The sequence below is a fragment of the Lissotriton vulgaris genome, chromosome 12 (genome assembly GCF_964263255.1).
Source record: "Lissotriton vulgaris chromosome 12, aLisVul1.2, whole genome shotgun sequence".
In the NCBI taxonomy this organism is placed as follows: Eukaryota; Metazoa; Chordata; class Amphibia; order Caudata; family Salamandridae; genus Lissotriton; species Lissotriton vulgaris.
Window position 1 is genome coordinate 71,541,583 of NC_141700.1, and position 16,260 is coordinate 71,557,842.

Below are 16,260 nucleotides of genomic sequence, written 5' to 3' on the forward strand. Positions count from 1 at the left end.
TGGTCCTTGAATCCTACTCTCCGCTAACCTTCCTTCTATCATTGCAGCTGTGAAGTTTGGCCGAATGTCGAAGAAGCAGCGTGACAGCTTGTACGCAGAAGTTCAGAAGCACCAGCAGACCCAGGACCAAAGTGCCACCAAGGAAGATGGCGAAGGACTCAGCCGCGTCTACACTACCAGCGTCAGTAGCAATCTCTCTGACCTCGATGACATCAGCACCTTCTCCGACGGGCTCCTCTTTGACTTCCCCCTCACCCCTGAAACCGGAAACTCCTACTACAGCCTTGACCTATTGACGTCGGCACAGCCCTCCCCTGACCAGTCCAGCCTGGACCTCAACGACGTCAAGATGATCAAGCAGGAGTCCCGCTATGACCTGATGCTGCCTCCCGGCATCTTCAGCCACGGCCTGGAGGGTGAACAGCTGACCACGGATGAGTCGATAGGGGAAATCGGTCAGTACCAAAAAATGACGAGTAATACATGTCAACCTTTACTTATCATGTAAGAACCGGCAACCCTCAGTAAAATTTATGTTAAAAGCTTTTCATGAATTTCCAGGGTCATGTTTCAGTAAAAGGTCTTCTTCGAAATACACCCCTGTGCAATATTAAATGCCCCTCTCATCAGAGACGTCCTATTCTCTTGTTCTACTCAGATAGCAGGTCCAAGCTGCATCTTCCATCTTGGAGAGACCCTTTGTTAGCCCAGAGGAAACCAACTTACTCAATGGGATCCTCCAGAGGTTGTTATTGATTCTCATGGGCTGTCTTGGTTTGTTTAGTGGTTTTTGGTTACAGTAGTCATTCTTTTCAACTTGCCTCATCTACCAAAGGATCCCAACAAGTCGTGGAGTCTTAGCTTCCATACTGGTGTACGTGGAATGTTCTTGCAAGACATACCCTTTCCTTTATTTGGGTGCTGTAGAGGAAGTTGGGGTCATATTAAGCTTCAGATTTTCCCACCAAGGGCAGCAGGATTTGTTTTATGCCGGTGATTTGGCAGGATTCTTTTGCATCTACTTCATTTTGTCCATTCTCCCAGTGTGTTCTTGAGGAGGATGGCAGAGGTGCAGATTGACCAGGATTTTTTAGTCCATCCTCTTTGTGGACACACCTCCCAGCATACATCCACTTACAAAGTGACCTATTTAGAAAAGAGGAATTGTATTGTGAACACATAGAAAATAACTTTGATTGAGGTGACAAATCGGGATTGAAAAAACTAAAAACCTAACAACCTAGAACTTTCCGGTTTGTGGTCTCAGTATATCAAGTCAACATGCACTGAACAAAACACTGCCATTTACTGAGGAAGGCACAATTATATGGGTCAAGTTTCCTTGAGAAATGTGAGTTACTTCCTTATTCGCCAGTCTTTCACGTGACCCTCAAATTTCTGGAAAATGTATGAAATCCACCACTACTTGCCCCAACAAAAGATATCAGATGTCCCAAAAAGTCATCAAAATTAGAGAGTTTAATAGAATTGTAGATACCAATGTACTCTGGCTTAGAGATGTTCGTTACAGATGTGTGTTGAATTTCATCTAACCTGGCACCGGGAGATGTTAAATGCACTATATTGATCTAAGGAGGTTCCATGTTAGTCATCTCCCGTGACCATGAGTCGTTGAATTGTCTGCATTGTGGATCGCTGCAGCTGGCTCCCTGAAGATTGGTGATTGCTGGTCTGTTCAACTTAGGATACTCTCCGAAAACGCCCTGATAAAATAACGCCTTCCTCAAATCATGCTGACATAAAATGTAGTTCACTTTTTCTCCTCAACCAGATTGCGTGGCACAGAATGTCATCAAGTCCCACCTGGAGACAAGTCAGTACACGACTGAGGAGTTGAAGAGACTGTTGTGGAGCCTTTACTCACTGGATGAGATCCGGAACTTGCAGAGCAAGGTTTGTGTTCTCCATTTTGGGTTTTTTCCTAACATTGTAAGCACAATCTATACTCCTTCAGTATAAGTCTGATCACTAGTTTAGTAAATTGGTATTGACCTTTTCTAGAGGCATTTAATGAGTAGCTTTGTCCCTGATGGGGGTAAAACCTGTGCTTAATTTGAGCTGTGGTTTCCTGTGCTTGGCACCGGCACTTAATTGTGAACACTGGGACTTATGACAGTCTGCCACATGGTGGCGCTGTATGTCTGATTCAGATATGAGCACAGCAACAGTTGCTTACTAATTCACTTTGCATGAAAAGGACTAATACCTGCAGATCAAGCAATTCTTATAGTTTTGGGGGACAGGAATAGTTTGGACCATCACATTTCTAGGAGGGTGATGAATAGCAGTTCTGTTGCTACTGTCATTGGCAGCACTGGCAGGGGTAATAAGTGGTGCCAGCTGCAGTGGCCTCCTGACGAGGGCCCTTGCACTTATTGTTTTTTGTGTGCAAATTAAACACTGGTTAAAACACTCCGGAATACAATAACATCCAGTGAGGTAGATCTCAGAGAAGGGAAGATGGAACAAATGGGTGAGGTAGGAGGGAAGGAGCAATGATGGTAGACAAGAGAATGGGACACAACAAGGTGGATGGGAAGGACAATGTGCGGTGAGTGAGACGGAGGATAGGTGGGATCATAGCAGTGAGTTATGTGAGAGGAATGGTACAATACAGATGCATAATAAATGGTGAAGTTAAATGAAGGAACGCAGAGACACGTTAAAGAGAAGAAGTAAGGTGGATATAATGAAGAAACAAGTCTGCAAAAAGAAGTGGCAAAGTAGTTGAGAAGGAGTGGGTAAGTCAGTTTGAGGGAAGAGGCAAGGTGGGTGAGGGAAGTGGGGAGGTGGGTGCAAATGAAGGGGTTAAGCAGGTATAAAAGGAGGGTGGAAGGTTCAGGAAGAGCATGGGTGGCGGCGGTGGGTTAAAGGAAAGGAGTTGGATACTGAGGGAGAGGCATTAAGGGGTGAAGCAGGTTACAGAAAGAGGAAATGTGGTGAGGGGTAAGATGTGGGGTGAGTGTAAAGTATGTATGATGCAGGTATAAAAGGAAGAGGCTGCAATATGGGTCGGAGTGAAGTGGGCATGACTAAAGAACTCGAGGAGAGGGAAGGGGTCCGGCTGGTGGAAGTGGATTGGTGAGGAGACCGCATACGAAGGAAGGCGAGTGAAAATGTAACAAACCTAAGAGGAAGGCTGGAGTGTGGTGAAGGTTACGCATTATGCAGTTAAGAGGAAGGAGTGAGGCGGTTGAGTTGAAAGTGGTGATGTGGGTAAGAGGAAGTAGTGAGCCATGTAACATGGAAGGAGTGAGGCTGAGACAGAATCAGTGAAGCATGTTACATGGCTTGGTTGTGAAACTGAGTCAGAAGGAATGACGAAAGGGCTGAGGCTCTGATGGCAGCAGGGGCAAGGCTGATGAGGCAGATGGAAGGAAGTAGTTAAGACATAAGAGGTGCTGTGGATGAGGCAGAAAGGATGGGATTAGCGAGGGGCTGGGACAAGACTGACGAGGCAGCAGGGACGAGACTGACGAGGCGGCAGGGTCGAGACTGACGAGGCGGCAGGGTCGAGACTGACGAGGCGGCAGGGTCGAGACTGACGAGGCAGCAGGGATGAGACTGACGAGGCAGCAGGGACGAGACTGACGAGGCGGCAGGGACGAGACTGACGAGGCGGCAGGGACGAGACTGACGAGGCGGCAGGGACGAGACTGACGAGGCAGCAGGGACGAGAATGGCGAGAGGTGGCAGGGACGAGACTGACGAGGCGGCAGGGACGAGACTGACGAGGCGGCAGGGACGAGACTGACGAGGCGGCAGGGACGAGACTGACGAGGCGGCAGGGACGAGACTGATGAGGCGGCAGGGACGAGACTGACGAGGCGGCAGGGACGAGACTGACGAGGCGGCAGGGACGAGACTGACGAGGCGGCAGGGACGAGACTGACGAGGCGGCAGGGACGAGACTGACGAGGCGGCAGGGACGAGACTGACGAGGCGGCAGGGACGAGACTGACGAGGCGGCAGGGACGAGACTGACGAGGCAGCAGGGACGAGAATGGCGAGAGGTGGCAGGGACGAGACTGACGAGGCGGCAGGGACGAGACTGACGAGGCGGCAGGGACGAGACTAACGAGGCGGCAGGGACGAGACTGACGAGGCGGCAGGGACGAGACTGACGAGGCGGCAGGGACGAGACTGACGAGGCGGCAGGGACGAGACTGGCGAGGCGGCAGGGACGAGACTGGCGAGGCGGCAGTGTCAAGTCTGGCAAGAGGTGGCAGTGACGAGTCTGATGAGGTGGCAGTGACGAGTCTGGCGAGAGGTGGCAGTGACGAGTCTGGCGAGAGGTGGCAGTGACGAGTCTGGCGAGAGGTGGCAGGGGTGAGTCTGTCGAGAGGTGGCAGGGGTCAGTCTGGTGAGAGGTAGCAGGGGCGAGTCTGGTGAGAGGTAGCAGGGGCGAGTCTGGCGAAGTGGCAGGGGCGAGTTTGGTGAAGCGGTGGGGGTGTGTCTAGTGACTCACCTCTTGAACTCTTTCTGAACACTTTCTGATGATGTTCTTTCACCCACAGCCCTGTGAGGTTATGTGGCAGCAGTGTGCCCTGCAGATATCCAACGCCATCCAGTATGTGGTAGAGTTTGCCAAGCGCCTCGACGGCTTTATGGACTTGTGCCAGAACGACCAGATCATCCTTCTCAAAGCAGGTTGGGACTACTGAAAATCTATAATCCTTGGACAAATATCGAGCATTTAATCAGAAATAAATTCCCAAGACAGCTGAGCTGAATAAAGTCTATTCCATGAAGTAAATGACAAATCTTAAGTGCCCTTTAAGTTAAAACATATTTTTCGACACTGACACGCTACTTTATTTACTTCCCAGGCCCCCTGCAGGTTGTATCAAGGCCACATTTCCAGATAGCTATAGAACAGAGATTAAGGTGGCCATGGGTGTTCCAGATGTGGGTCTATTGCTCTCTCTGACACAGGATCCAAATTATTCCTCAGTGAGAGGCCCAATAAAGCCAAAGCCAACCTGGGGTTGTTTATTTTGCCTTGTGAATGGGGACTAGCCGACAGTTCAGGATAGACTGTTCCCATGAGGAAAGGGATGATGGTTCGCTTAAGGTCAGCCCTGTCTAGAGTGGCATCAATCAATCAGGGAATTGTAAGCGTGCTACTCACCCGTGAGGGTCTCAAGGTGCGGGGGGTCCGCAGACCTGTTTAGCTGAAGAGCCACGTCATGATGGTATAGAGGGCAAAGAAAGATTGGTTGTTATGCTACACCCAGTTAAATGAAGTATTTGTAAATTATATTTAGGACACACTATGCATGTCTAATGACATCCCTGTAGACCATATTCTGACAAACACCCTGAAATGACACACCTGTCGTCATCTTGAGGCTGATGGTACATGAATGAGTTTTCTATCGCTTGTTGAGTGCTCGTCATTGGAATGCTCACATAACGGATTATAAACAATTATTTTAGACATTTTGCTGCACCCTACAGCTCATTATTTGAAAACTATAACATCCGATCAGCACGTGTTACTTTACGGGTGCATCTGCCATTTAGTTGCAACATTGTGATGTTTCAGCAGTATAAAGCTATAACTCCATTAATATTCAAACTTTGCCTACTGTCTTGACGTTAGGGTCTCCGACTGCAGTCATTAATGACTGGGACCCAGGAGCACCCTGGTGGAAATGTAAATATGTTTGTGATAACTCAGATCTGGCACTTCATTTGGCACTGTGGCTCGGACTATACTTCGTTAAAGTACCAGTACCTGAGTCACGTGCCCGAGCCACGAGTAAGGTCTGATAACGAGGCGATGGCTTTTAACAACCAGAATAGCCTAAGGCAGAAGAAGGCCTTGAAAGCAATTCGAATATTCCACTCATTGCAGGCAAAATGTCCTAAGTTACATAGTGAGCAATCTAGAGAAACAATGGAGTGTTGAAGCAAAAGTCCTCTGTCAGCCCGCATTGTTTTCATTGAAGCTCCCAACAATCCACTGTTCGAGTTCAGCATTTTCACCCTCCCGACAATCATGGGCCCAAGCCTTAGGTGAAGATGAATAATGTGGGCGGGTGGTAATTAACCAATGTTATTGTTCTTAAGATAATGGCAATAGGGCTATTAGCAGTCCGCCCTGAAAAAAAAGCATAGCAGGGGCCATAATTCGCCAGGATCTCTTGAGTAATGGCTTCCCAGCCCCATGGCGCTCCACTGTCAGTCTCTTGATAGGTATCCGGCTGCACTTCTCTGCCTTTCTTTTGGTTTTTACTGAAGCTTTGCTTCCTGTGTCTTGCATCTCTAACAATCCGCAATATTAGGAATTCTAGAATGATCCTTCGTTTGATCGCACATGCTTGAGACCTATTGTGATATAAATCACAGGTTAGCCACTTTAACATTTTCTACAGCAGCATTGTCCTGGGACATAAACATGAAAACACTCAACAAGTTGAATTGAAAAGTAGGTGGCACCATGACTATCACTGCTGAGGAGTCCTGAAAATGTGATTTGGATCTTGCTGCCGTGACCTATGTGGGTCACTCATGCTCTAGCTGAAGGTTTATTCAAATGTCACCTCCTTTAGGTACAGTATCAAAGAGGCTACTTTGGTTTCAGTAGCCATTGCTGCCATGCTCCTTGCGAACTTCCGTTTTAGAGAAGGAGTTGCGTGCACTGCCATTGTGCAGGCGTTGTGCCCCTCCTAGGGAAGATCATCTTACCTTCTGCCATTCTTCTTCTGGATTAGGTTGAAAATAAGTGAATGCCAGTTTTAGCTTAGCTAGGCTATGTCCTCATACTAGCATATACTGTTTGCATTCGTATTTGTTTTTATGAGGACATTTCTCACCAGCTTAAATCTGGTGGTAACCGCCCCAGCAAAGAGATTGGAAAGAGTCCTAACATAGGAAAATGCATACAACACTGTTTGCTCACAAGGGTCCTCCTTACTTACCATTAAGACCATAGCCTGGTGTAAAAATACACCTCCTACTTTCTGCAAATGTTAATTACACTGGTGTGGGGTTGGCCCTGTTATTACCTCATGGTTCTAAATGACACCCTCTGAGTGTGTAGACTTTCCAGAAAATTCCTCAACTGATCTGTTGTTGTTGAAAAACTCCAACTGTTAGATACTGTATGTAATTCACAATGATTTCTAATGAGAATATCCCATTGTGTTCTCATCCTTTTGGCATGTCAAGCACATGTTGATGGCTATCGTTATTTAAGAACTCACTCCTGGCAGCCTTTATTGCTTTTGACTGTCCCGTTGTGTTAATAAAACCTTCGGTCACAGCACATGTTTGATTCTGTCAGGGCTGAAAAAGCTGTCCTGTCTTCAAGCACTCATTAGTGGCATTTATGGGCTGGCCCTGATGGACGGATAAGGCAATAAGTATAAATGCAAGTACATGGAGCTTTAATCCATACAACTTACATGTAGCAGAGCATGCGTGACATGTATATGCATTTGATTTGGAGCTGTCAAATACAGTGCTGCATTGGATGTAGAGCTGTACATGGAGAAGTGTGGCTCAATGATTAGAGCGGCAGACCCTGCTGCAAAGGTCTAGCCCGGGACCAGGGTTCAATTCCCCGCCTCAGCGGGTTTGGGCTAAAAAATTCTACGGACCTGATAATTCTCACCTCGGTGCCTATTCCAATCATGGAGTCCCACTCTGCAACTCTGGGCATCAGCTTGCTTTATCTCCACAACGGCCCCCACAACGCTAAGGATGCCTGGCCTCCACCTTGGGGGTCCTCAGGAGTGGACGCCTCACAGGGAAAGCCAGGATGGGTTCCACAGCGGTATTCATACAAGCGCCTTGAGACCCTTGCGGGTGAGTAGTGCGCTATACAAGTATCAATTTACATTTACATTTACATGTAAGTAGCAATAACTGAATCTTTCCTGAGTGAAATCCTAGACCATAAATGCACTACCTAGATCACTTGGAAGCAAAAGTTGTACATTGTCTCCTTGTTGACATTTCCCCCAAAAAAGTTTTATGCTGTTATAGTTCTTGTCCCTCTTAAGCTGGTGTCATGAGTAAGCATACTATGGGGAAATGAGTAGCATCTTGTTACAAACATGAATAAGATAGCTAGTAAGTACCATGTGAAAAGAGCCCTTACACGCCTTTCCTCATGTCTCTGGGGAGGTGGTGGTAGACACTTGCAGGCACTGTGGTATCATGTACAATCAGATTGGTTAAGCACTGGTATAGTGTCCCAATGGTTGATAGCAGAATATAGATTATTTGGTGTTGCGTAATGACAATGTAAGCACAACCTATGCAACAGTTCAGATGTTTGTCTTAAAAAGTCAAACGCGGTTTTTGTAGATACTTTTTTCTCTGTTGAAGTGTAAGAGAGCCCTAAGCTCTTGAATAATAAGATATTTTCCCGTTCTTTCTCCCTGTTATACTGAGGATTATACAATCAATTGATACCGTTCTGTACAAAGGTCGTGTTACCTGGCTGCAGAATTTTCATTTGTGAAATGAAGAAACTTAAGTTCTACTGTTGGATTCCCCCATGACTTAAATATGCAATTCTAGACAAATCACTGAATCTTCTTTCTACCAGCTTGTAAAATCAGGAGTATTTGAAATAAGGCTAACCTCAGTATTCAGCGGTTTATATATACAAGTTGATAATACATTTAATATCATCACTGTGTACACTTCCAGTGTCTTTTGAAAGCCCAGACATGAGAGGTTGGGACTGATCAATGCAGGTATGGATTCCACACTGGACACGATCTAAGGTGAATTCCTCATTCCGATCCTCGCTGGAGAATCCTTAGGTGAGCCAAGGCTGAGCTGTAACCTTTCAAGCCTTTGCGATTTTATGTCTGGATTGAGAAAAACAAACACCTGAGTTTATTCGAGGCAAAAGTGAGGTTCTTCTGTAGGCACAAGGAAATGTACCAATGAAAGACCATTCAATGTGTTTTAGTCTGGTTTCTTGGCAAATCCCGATAATTGTGTAGCGTTTTATTGAGCAGTTAGGGTAGTTTTAAAATAATAAGTGTATAATTCAACTAAGTTAAGTATGTGTCTATTCTGTGACCAATCAGCTTGTTATATTATTTGTGAAACAAAGTAATATTTTAGTGCATGTCTTTTAGAGGAGAATCCATATTAAAGATAAACCTCAGACTATTGCCACTTCAGATGTGCAAGCCTAAAATAAGTTTGATTTCCGTGTAGAGTAGTTTCAGTTCAGACTCCTGAGTCCTTGCTCCTTGCCAAGCAAATCCTTTGTATCGTTAGGGCAATATGGCTGTAGGAATCTATTTGTTTGCTATTTTGTCAAGCAAACTTTGTTCCTCCTACAGCTGCTTCCACAGCTGTTAAAGTACGTGTGTCTAATGTTTTGGCCTCCAGGACCCCAGTAGCACATTTTCAGAACATCAAATGACTAAATAAATGATGAACATTTAAATGAATTGCGAGTAAATGTGTGTCGTATGACTATCCTAAAATTCTAGCCTGGCGTCTGCTCTAATGGTCCAGTGTTGGAACATGGCCCCTGGGGTACCACTGTACCGTTACCCCTTCTTAGAAAACCAACCTCCATAGACTGATGGGTAAAGGGGTATGGCATTTGCTGTGATGTAGCTTGAGTACCACAGCTGCTGTGTATTTGGCTGTATCTCTGCCAGGGCACTCCTCCCCCTGACTGTCTGCAAAGTAGCATTCAAGGGTTATTGGAAACGGAGCCCACTATTAGAGAACAGACACCCCCAGTGCCCAACACTTGGCACCACAGCTTCGGTGTAATTGAGTGAGAGGGCCTGGCTCACTGAATAAACATACTCTCTAGCAGAGTTTGGACTTAGTAGCATCCACATCCATTAAAGAATTGATTCTCTAAGCCTTAGTAAGGCTCCCAGGGCGAAGAGTGTGTGAAGGACCGCCTCCACATTGTCGAAGCGATTGATCCACAACAGAGGAACCATTGCCTCGGATTGTTAGCGCAGCATCTTCCCACACACTTAAGGGATTGAGTGATCTTATCTGTACCACCTCGAAGGTACCACTACCTCAGATAGGTAGCACAACATCTTTCCACACTCCGTTGCGGGCCTATTTACAATGGTAATTTACACATGCAGATTTACTAGCAATACACTTACTCTTACACATTTGAGCAACTTTTCTGGTCTGGGCGATTCCAAAAATTGCAAGTTACTGAAAAGTGTAGACTTGCGTGTCTCCACCCATTAAATGGCGTAAATTAACTTGTGGAAAGTTACGACTGCCAAAAAAGCAGTAATAAGTCCAGAACCTCACCATGCCAATCACTGATACTGCAACACTCTCCCACAGAAACAATAGCTGTAGAGGCTTAAAATAAAACCCCATACAAAATAATGGTCAAGTAAATTAAATGATTCAAAATGCTTAAAGTGCAAATAAATATAATTTAATGTAAAAAAAATCCAAAACTAAAACATGTTTTTATTTTTACGTAGTAATAACCTTTTTTGAATTTAAAATTAATGCAATATAAATTTGTAATACTTTTTTGTTTTAATGAATTCCATACATCACTTTTAATAATTATTAATACATATTATATGTATATTTCTCTGTAAAGTTCAGGTTCATTTTGTTAATAAATCGTTAAATAAATGTTAATTAAAAATATTTCCCATTTTTTATATCTGCTCTATGTTTAAAATAAATATATAACACTTGCAATAATATTTAACATAAAAATATTGCACACATTTTTCGAACTTTATAAACGTTAATTTCCCCCATGTTTTCCCATATAGAGATCTCTGCTCTCGTGACTGAAATGTCCCTATGGTAAAAAAAAAAACTGGGCTGTACCACTGCCTCAGATTGTTAGCATAGCATCTTCCAGGACTCTTAAGAGACTGAGTGACCTGGTCTGTACCACTGCAGGGGCACCACTGCCTCAGACGGATGTCCCTGCATCTTCCCAGACTTTAAGGGACTCGTTGAACATACCCGTACTATTGCTCCATTAAACTCTGCATCCGATCTTTAACCCCTTGCGCGCTAGTGGTTTTCCCGCTGTGTGCTGGGTTTTTCGAAAACCCGCGTTACATGGCGAGCTCAGCTCGTCATCAGCATACGAGCGCCGTAGCTGATGACGAGCTGAGCTCGTCATCAGCATCGAAGGGGGTAATAGTGCAGTTTCCACTGACTGCAAAACCCAGTGAGCTAGTCTGTACCAGAACACAATACTAGATGTTTCTGGTCAATTGGGGACAGTGAAACATCTCAAATTACCTACCAAACTCCAAAGGGTTGTAAAATAGTATCTCTCTCCCACCCTCTCTCTCACTCTTGTTCTCACTCTCTCTCTCACACTTACTCGTTCTCTCTTTCTCTCTCTCTCTCTCTCTCTCTCTCTCTCTCTCTCTCTCTCTCTCTCTCTCTCTCTCTCTCTCCCTCCCTCCATCCCGCCCTGTGAAATCCTCCACTGAATCAACCAGGCTTACTCTGCGCCAGAATTGAAGATATACTTGCCTCCTCCTCGATTTACAGAGGCCCTGGAGCAAATGTTGCAGCATAGGGGATCAGGATACCTATATCTGGATGGTTGATGGCCAGAAATCCATGGACAGGTGGTAGGCTGACAGGGATGCGCGTAGAACGTTTCAGACTATTCTGTGTACTTGAAATAACTGCTTACAGTGTATGTGTTGCTTTCTGAGTTCTAACCAAGATTACCTTTCTTCCTCCTCTCTTCTTGTCACTTTTTCCCCTCCTCTTCCTCTCATTGTGAACTCATTTTGCTTTCTTGTGATTTGATTTCGATATGTCTTTGGTTGGATTTGCCTCACGTCGGTTATATTTCTCTCTGTGAAATATCGCTGCCAATGTTCAAACCACAAACCGGGACGCTTTATCCTTTGCATATTAATTTATTCATTTTTATGTGGGGCGGTGGGCTTTTTGGGTATTCACATTTCTGCTACCCGACATTTAAACCTAATTTGCTCTTTTCCTGGGATGACGGAACCACTGATCGGGCCCTCTCCCTCCCCGCTCCCCCCTCGCCTCCTCTGCCGTCTGTCTGTCTCTCTGCATTAGGGTGCCTGGAGGTCCTTCTCATCCGGATGGTCCGAGCATTCAACCCTATAAATAACACTGTCCTCTTTGAAGGGAAGTTCGGAAGTATGCAGATGTTCAAATCATTGGGTAAGATTTGTTCCTTTTTGTACAAATTGCAAACACTTTCATCCTCTGGAGACCTCTCTGTCTTACTGTGGCGGATGTCAGATGGCAGCTGGAACCATTGGTTAAAAGATTATGGGGGTCTGTGTCTTTGCTCATAGCTCTAAAATCCATGTCTTATTTGTTTGTGTCCTGCCATACAACGTATTCAAAAGCAAGCATAGGGTCTTGCAGCCAACTGAACTGTGGCTGGATGGCTGCCAAGTTGCTCTGTTCATGTGGGACCTGAAGTTCTACTGCACCAATGCATGTGGCACCTGTGGCCAGTATGGTGGTTATAGGATGATGGAACAGAACTGACACAGTAGCTGGTCATAAACACTGGCCAGTGCCGTGCCTCGTTCCCGGTGATCCAGAGATGTAGAGATGATGAATGCTATCCATGCTTACAGTGCAGTGTATCTACCTCCTTTTCCTTAGCCCGTCTGTTCTCTTGCCTTTTATCTTTGCCTTCCTTGAAGGTCCACTTTATTTCCTAGTATTCAGTCCAATGAGGCTATCTTCCCAAAATAATACAGCACTAGATGTGTCGGGTTTAGCTCCCTCTTTATACTAACCCCACACGTTATGCACAAAACATACTGCCCTTCCTCGGTGCTTTGTTTAATCCCTGGACATTTTAAGTAGCCTTTATGGAAAAGTTAACTTTGGTGCTCATTAGCCGGTCATTGTAGGACTATGGGGCAGATGTAGAGTTTGTCGGAGAGGCAGCAGAGTACTCTGTCCACCAGACTGTAGGTCCGCCCGCCTGATATGCAGCCAGGTGGATATGAATGATGGCCTTCGCAGAGCCCCTGCTGACCTACTCAGGTGTCAGAGATTTGACCATTACACTTCCTGCCTAATTTAGAGTGGGTGTTCAAATGGGCAGTTTTTACTATCTGTCTCTTAGCCGTGAAAGTCTTGGAGGTAAAGGACAGTAGAAACATTTAAATTACTCGCACACCATCAGAGAAAATTCCCATGGTGTGGGCCATTAGTTTTGTTTTTCCTCAAACACAAAATCCCATTTTCGGATTCGTTGTTGAAGACTTTAAAATATGCTAAAAGTTTGACTTATGGGTCCCATTTTTGATGGAGCTGTCAGTGAAACTTTTAACTCATTGACAGGAATTGCTGTGACAGGCAAGCCTGACAGTGGAGCCTTCTAACTAACAGCACCTAACCTGCTATCCCTCTACCAGTGTTAGCCCCTCTATACTTACTGGGGTCTGTGTGCACACTGAAGCGCACCCACCGTTACAGTGCTAGTTCCCATGGGAACCCAACAGTTCAAAACACAAGCACAGGTGCACCACACATCAATTTTGAAACAGAAAGAGCAATTATATAGTCCATATCCAATAAGGTGTTATTCAAACTTTCTCTTTTTATTCCATTCCCAGTAGATTAAAAACAAAGTAAAAATGTATAACTTCAAGGAGGAGGAGCCTAGCCTGCAGCCGCGATGGCCGCCTAGACCCTCGGCTCCGCCGACCTTCGCGTTTTACCTCACTATCCTGTCCTCCATCCTGCATTTCAACCCAGCGAGTGAACGGGGGAAACAATCCTGAACACAATGGTGTGTTCCCCGTCTCATTCCGACCGGTAGCGGCGGCGAGGCGTCCTTTCTTCTTTCCCGGCTCTTCGTGGGGAAGACGCCGAGTCTTTGTCTGTGGGGACGGCCGGACGCGGCCACAACAACAGCGGCCACAGCAGAAGAGGCAGACTCGATCGACCGGCGGGAGACTGTCGCGCTGTGCCTCTCGCTGCAGCGCTTCATCCCGCTCAGCGATTTTGCGTGCTTGGATACATTGTGCCCGGGGAGAATACACTGTATCCCTCCCGGCTTGGAAGTGGCCCGGACAGTTTCTTTGTTGCTCCTGTTTTGTGACGGTCGCCATTTTCTGCATCGCACATTGGGTGCCCGGCATTGGAGTCCTCAGATCGCGATTGGGGGTCCGTATGCTCGCTGGAATCAATTCAGCTGGTGCTGCAATGCGATCAGTTGCCCCTACGTCTCCGGCCCAGCGGTGCTTCCCGGTTCATCGGAGTGGTTCGTGGTCGGTGGGTGAAAATGGCGACCTGCGTCCAGAACTGCTAAACGTCCGTGAGCCCTGGGTGACGGACACTGCTGTATCCTCTTTTCCTGAGACACCGCTGGGAATCCGCGATGTCCTGGGCGCTTTGGAGGCTATAAGAACTGCTTTTCGCGACAATGCCCGAGATCTGGGAAGCAGGCTCGACGTTATTTCTCCTGGTGGCCGTGAATGCCCCCAAGTGCTGCACATTACGCCACACTCTACTTCAGACCACAGTAAACTGCCTACCCAGGTACATATGGAGGCGTTGGCTGATCGCGCTCATGATTCAGCTGAAGTGATGACCGCAGTGGATCGTAAGATGTCTGGTGTTCATGGTTCCACGCAATGGTTGGTGCATCGTCATTGGACGCCATGTTTGCCATCTTCTTTGTGTCCTGGTGGCGTGACTCTTCAACCCTTCCAGGAGCTGGTGTTCTTGCTCTGGCCTGCTGCTTCCGATGGATTGTTGCTTTGTTTTGATATTCTTTGTGCCACTCTCGGACATGCAGCAATGGTTTTCGTGGACTTTGGTGGACGACCCCTCATTCTGTGTTGGCCTTCCCGGGCGCCCCTATCATCCGTGTCGTCGGCTGGACTATTGGACTCCATTGACCAACTTGATCGCAGGGGGCAAGGTTAAGGTCGTTTCCTGGATTGCTGCTGCTTGTATTGCTGGGACTAAGTGGGATAAGCGGGACATTGCTTGAATTGACTGTTGGTGTCATATCGGTGGCGGAGTCCGGGGGTGGGCGGCCGAGATTATATTCTTGATGGTCTTCCTCCTCCACTGTTTTTTATGTCTTCTTTTTCCTTTCCTTTTTCTCTTCTCTGAGTCTATATTTCGGGACTCGGTTTTTGGGCGACAGGCACACTGCTAGGGGGGGTAGGCCGTAGCCTCTGCATGCGTGCTGGGTGGGGGGTTTGGGGGTGGGTCTTTTGTTTCGTCTTGGTTCTATGGGCCTTATTTTTCTCCTTTCTTTCTTGACTCTTCTTACTCTTTCCTTTTTCCTTTGGGTCAGTTTGGTGGTTAGGTGTAGCGCTGCTTACTGTGTCTGCTGTTTGTCTCTCCACTAACGTTAGTCAAGATGTTCCACGATCATGGGGCGAGTACTGACCAGTGTGTATTGTACTGTTTGTTATTATCTTCAAGTTCTTCTGATGATCCTCTAATCAATGCTTAGTTTGTTGCTAATCCGCTGGGATCATTGCCCGCCATGTGTTCTCGATGAAGTGACTGCGTCTGATCCTTCTTACCTATAACTTTAAAAATTAACCTCATTTATCCTGTACTCAGTGGTCCTCCCCTTTTCCAGTATGTGATGTTTCAGATAATTGCTGCTCCTCGTCTCGGGGACTGCTGAGCTGTTTTGATTTTGCCTATTGTGCTATCACTTGATTTCGCGGCCGGCCTGAATGGTTGTGGGCCCGTACCTGTACGCTTTTGTTGCACAATAAAGGTTTCCAAAAATAAAAAAAAATAAAAAATTATAACTTAGTACAGCCGACGCGTTTCGTTCTAGTGCAGGACTTCTTCAGAGCACTAGATATTAAATGGATCAATCTCATCCAGAGGCTAGTGAGTAGCAGGCTTAATTGCTTGTAAATCTTTCCCCGTCAAATGTTATATAGTGTCAAATGTATAAACCGTCTGCATCAAGACCATGGAAAGATGAAAGGATGTGCCACTGATAGCTAGTAGGAGGATCCCAACATTCGGATGTCGATCACCGTAGTAATGTATTACACATGGGCGCCCATCCAAAATTTACGATTTATTGTTAGATAGCATCCAATAGTACAAATTCCTAGTACTAGAGCAAATACACCAAGAGTATGCAAAAAAGCACATAGGATGGACAGGCAGCAACACCAGGCTAATATGAGCCTGAATTATATCAGCCTACGGGATTACCCATGGCCACGACAAGGAGGAGAAAACGTCCCAAATTCTGTCTCGTCAAGTAAATATTATATTGAG

The 16,260-nt window shown here is 46.1% G+C and overlaps 1 protein-coding gene across 2 annotated transcripts in view; it reads left to right on the plus strand.

Annotated features, from left to right (window-relative positions):
* The window catches only part of LOC147673331 (nuclear receptor ROR-beta-like), a 125,950-nt gene that overhangs the window by 87,509 nt on the left and 22,181 nt on the right, over positions 1-16,260 (plus strand). Inside the window, exons 4-7 of one of the 2 annotated variants that reach the window (XM_086947169.1) lie at positions 48-455; positions 1,793-1,914; positions 4,539-4,671; positions 12,076-12,183. In XM_086947169.1, the coding sequence (XP_086803295.1) occupies positions 48-455; positions 1,793-1,914; positions 4,539-4,671; positions 12,076-12,183 (771 nt within the window). The remainder of the gene's footprint in view (positions 1-47; positions 456-1,792; positions 1,915-4,538; positions 4,672-12,075; positions 12,184-16,260) is intronic. The other variant, XM_086947170.1, reaches the window with a different exon arrangement.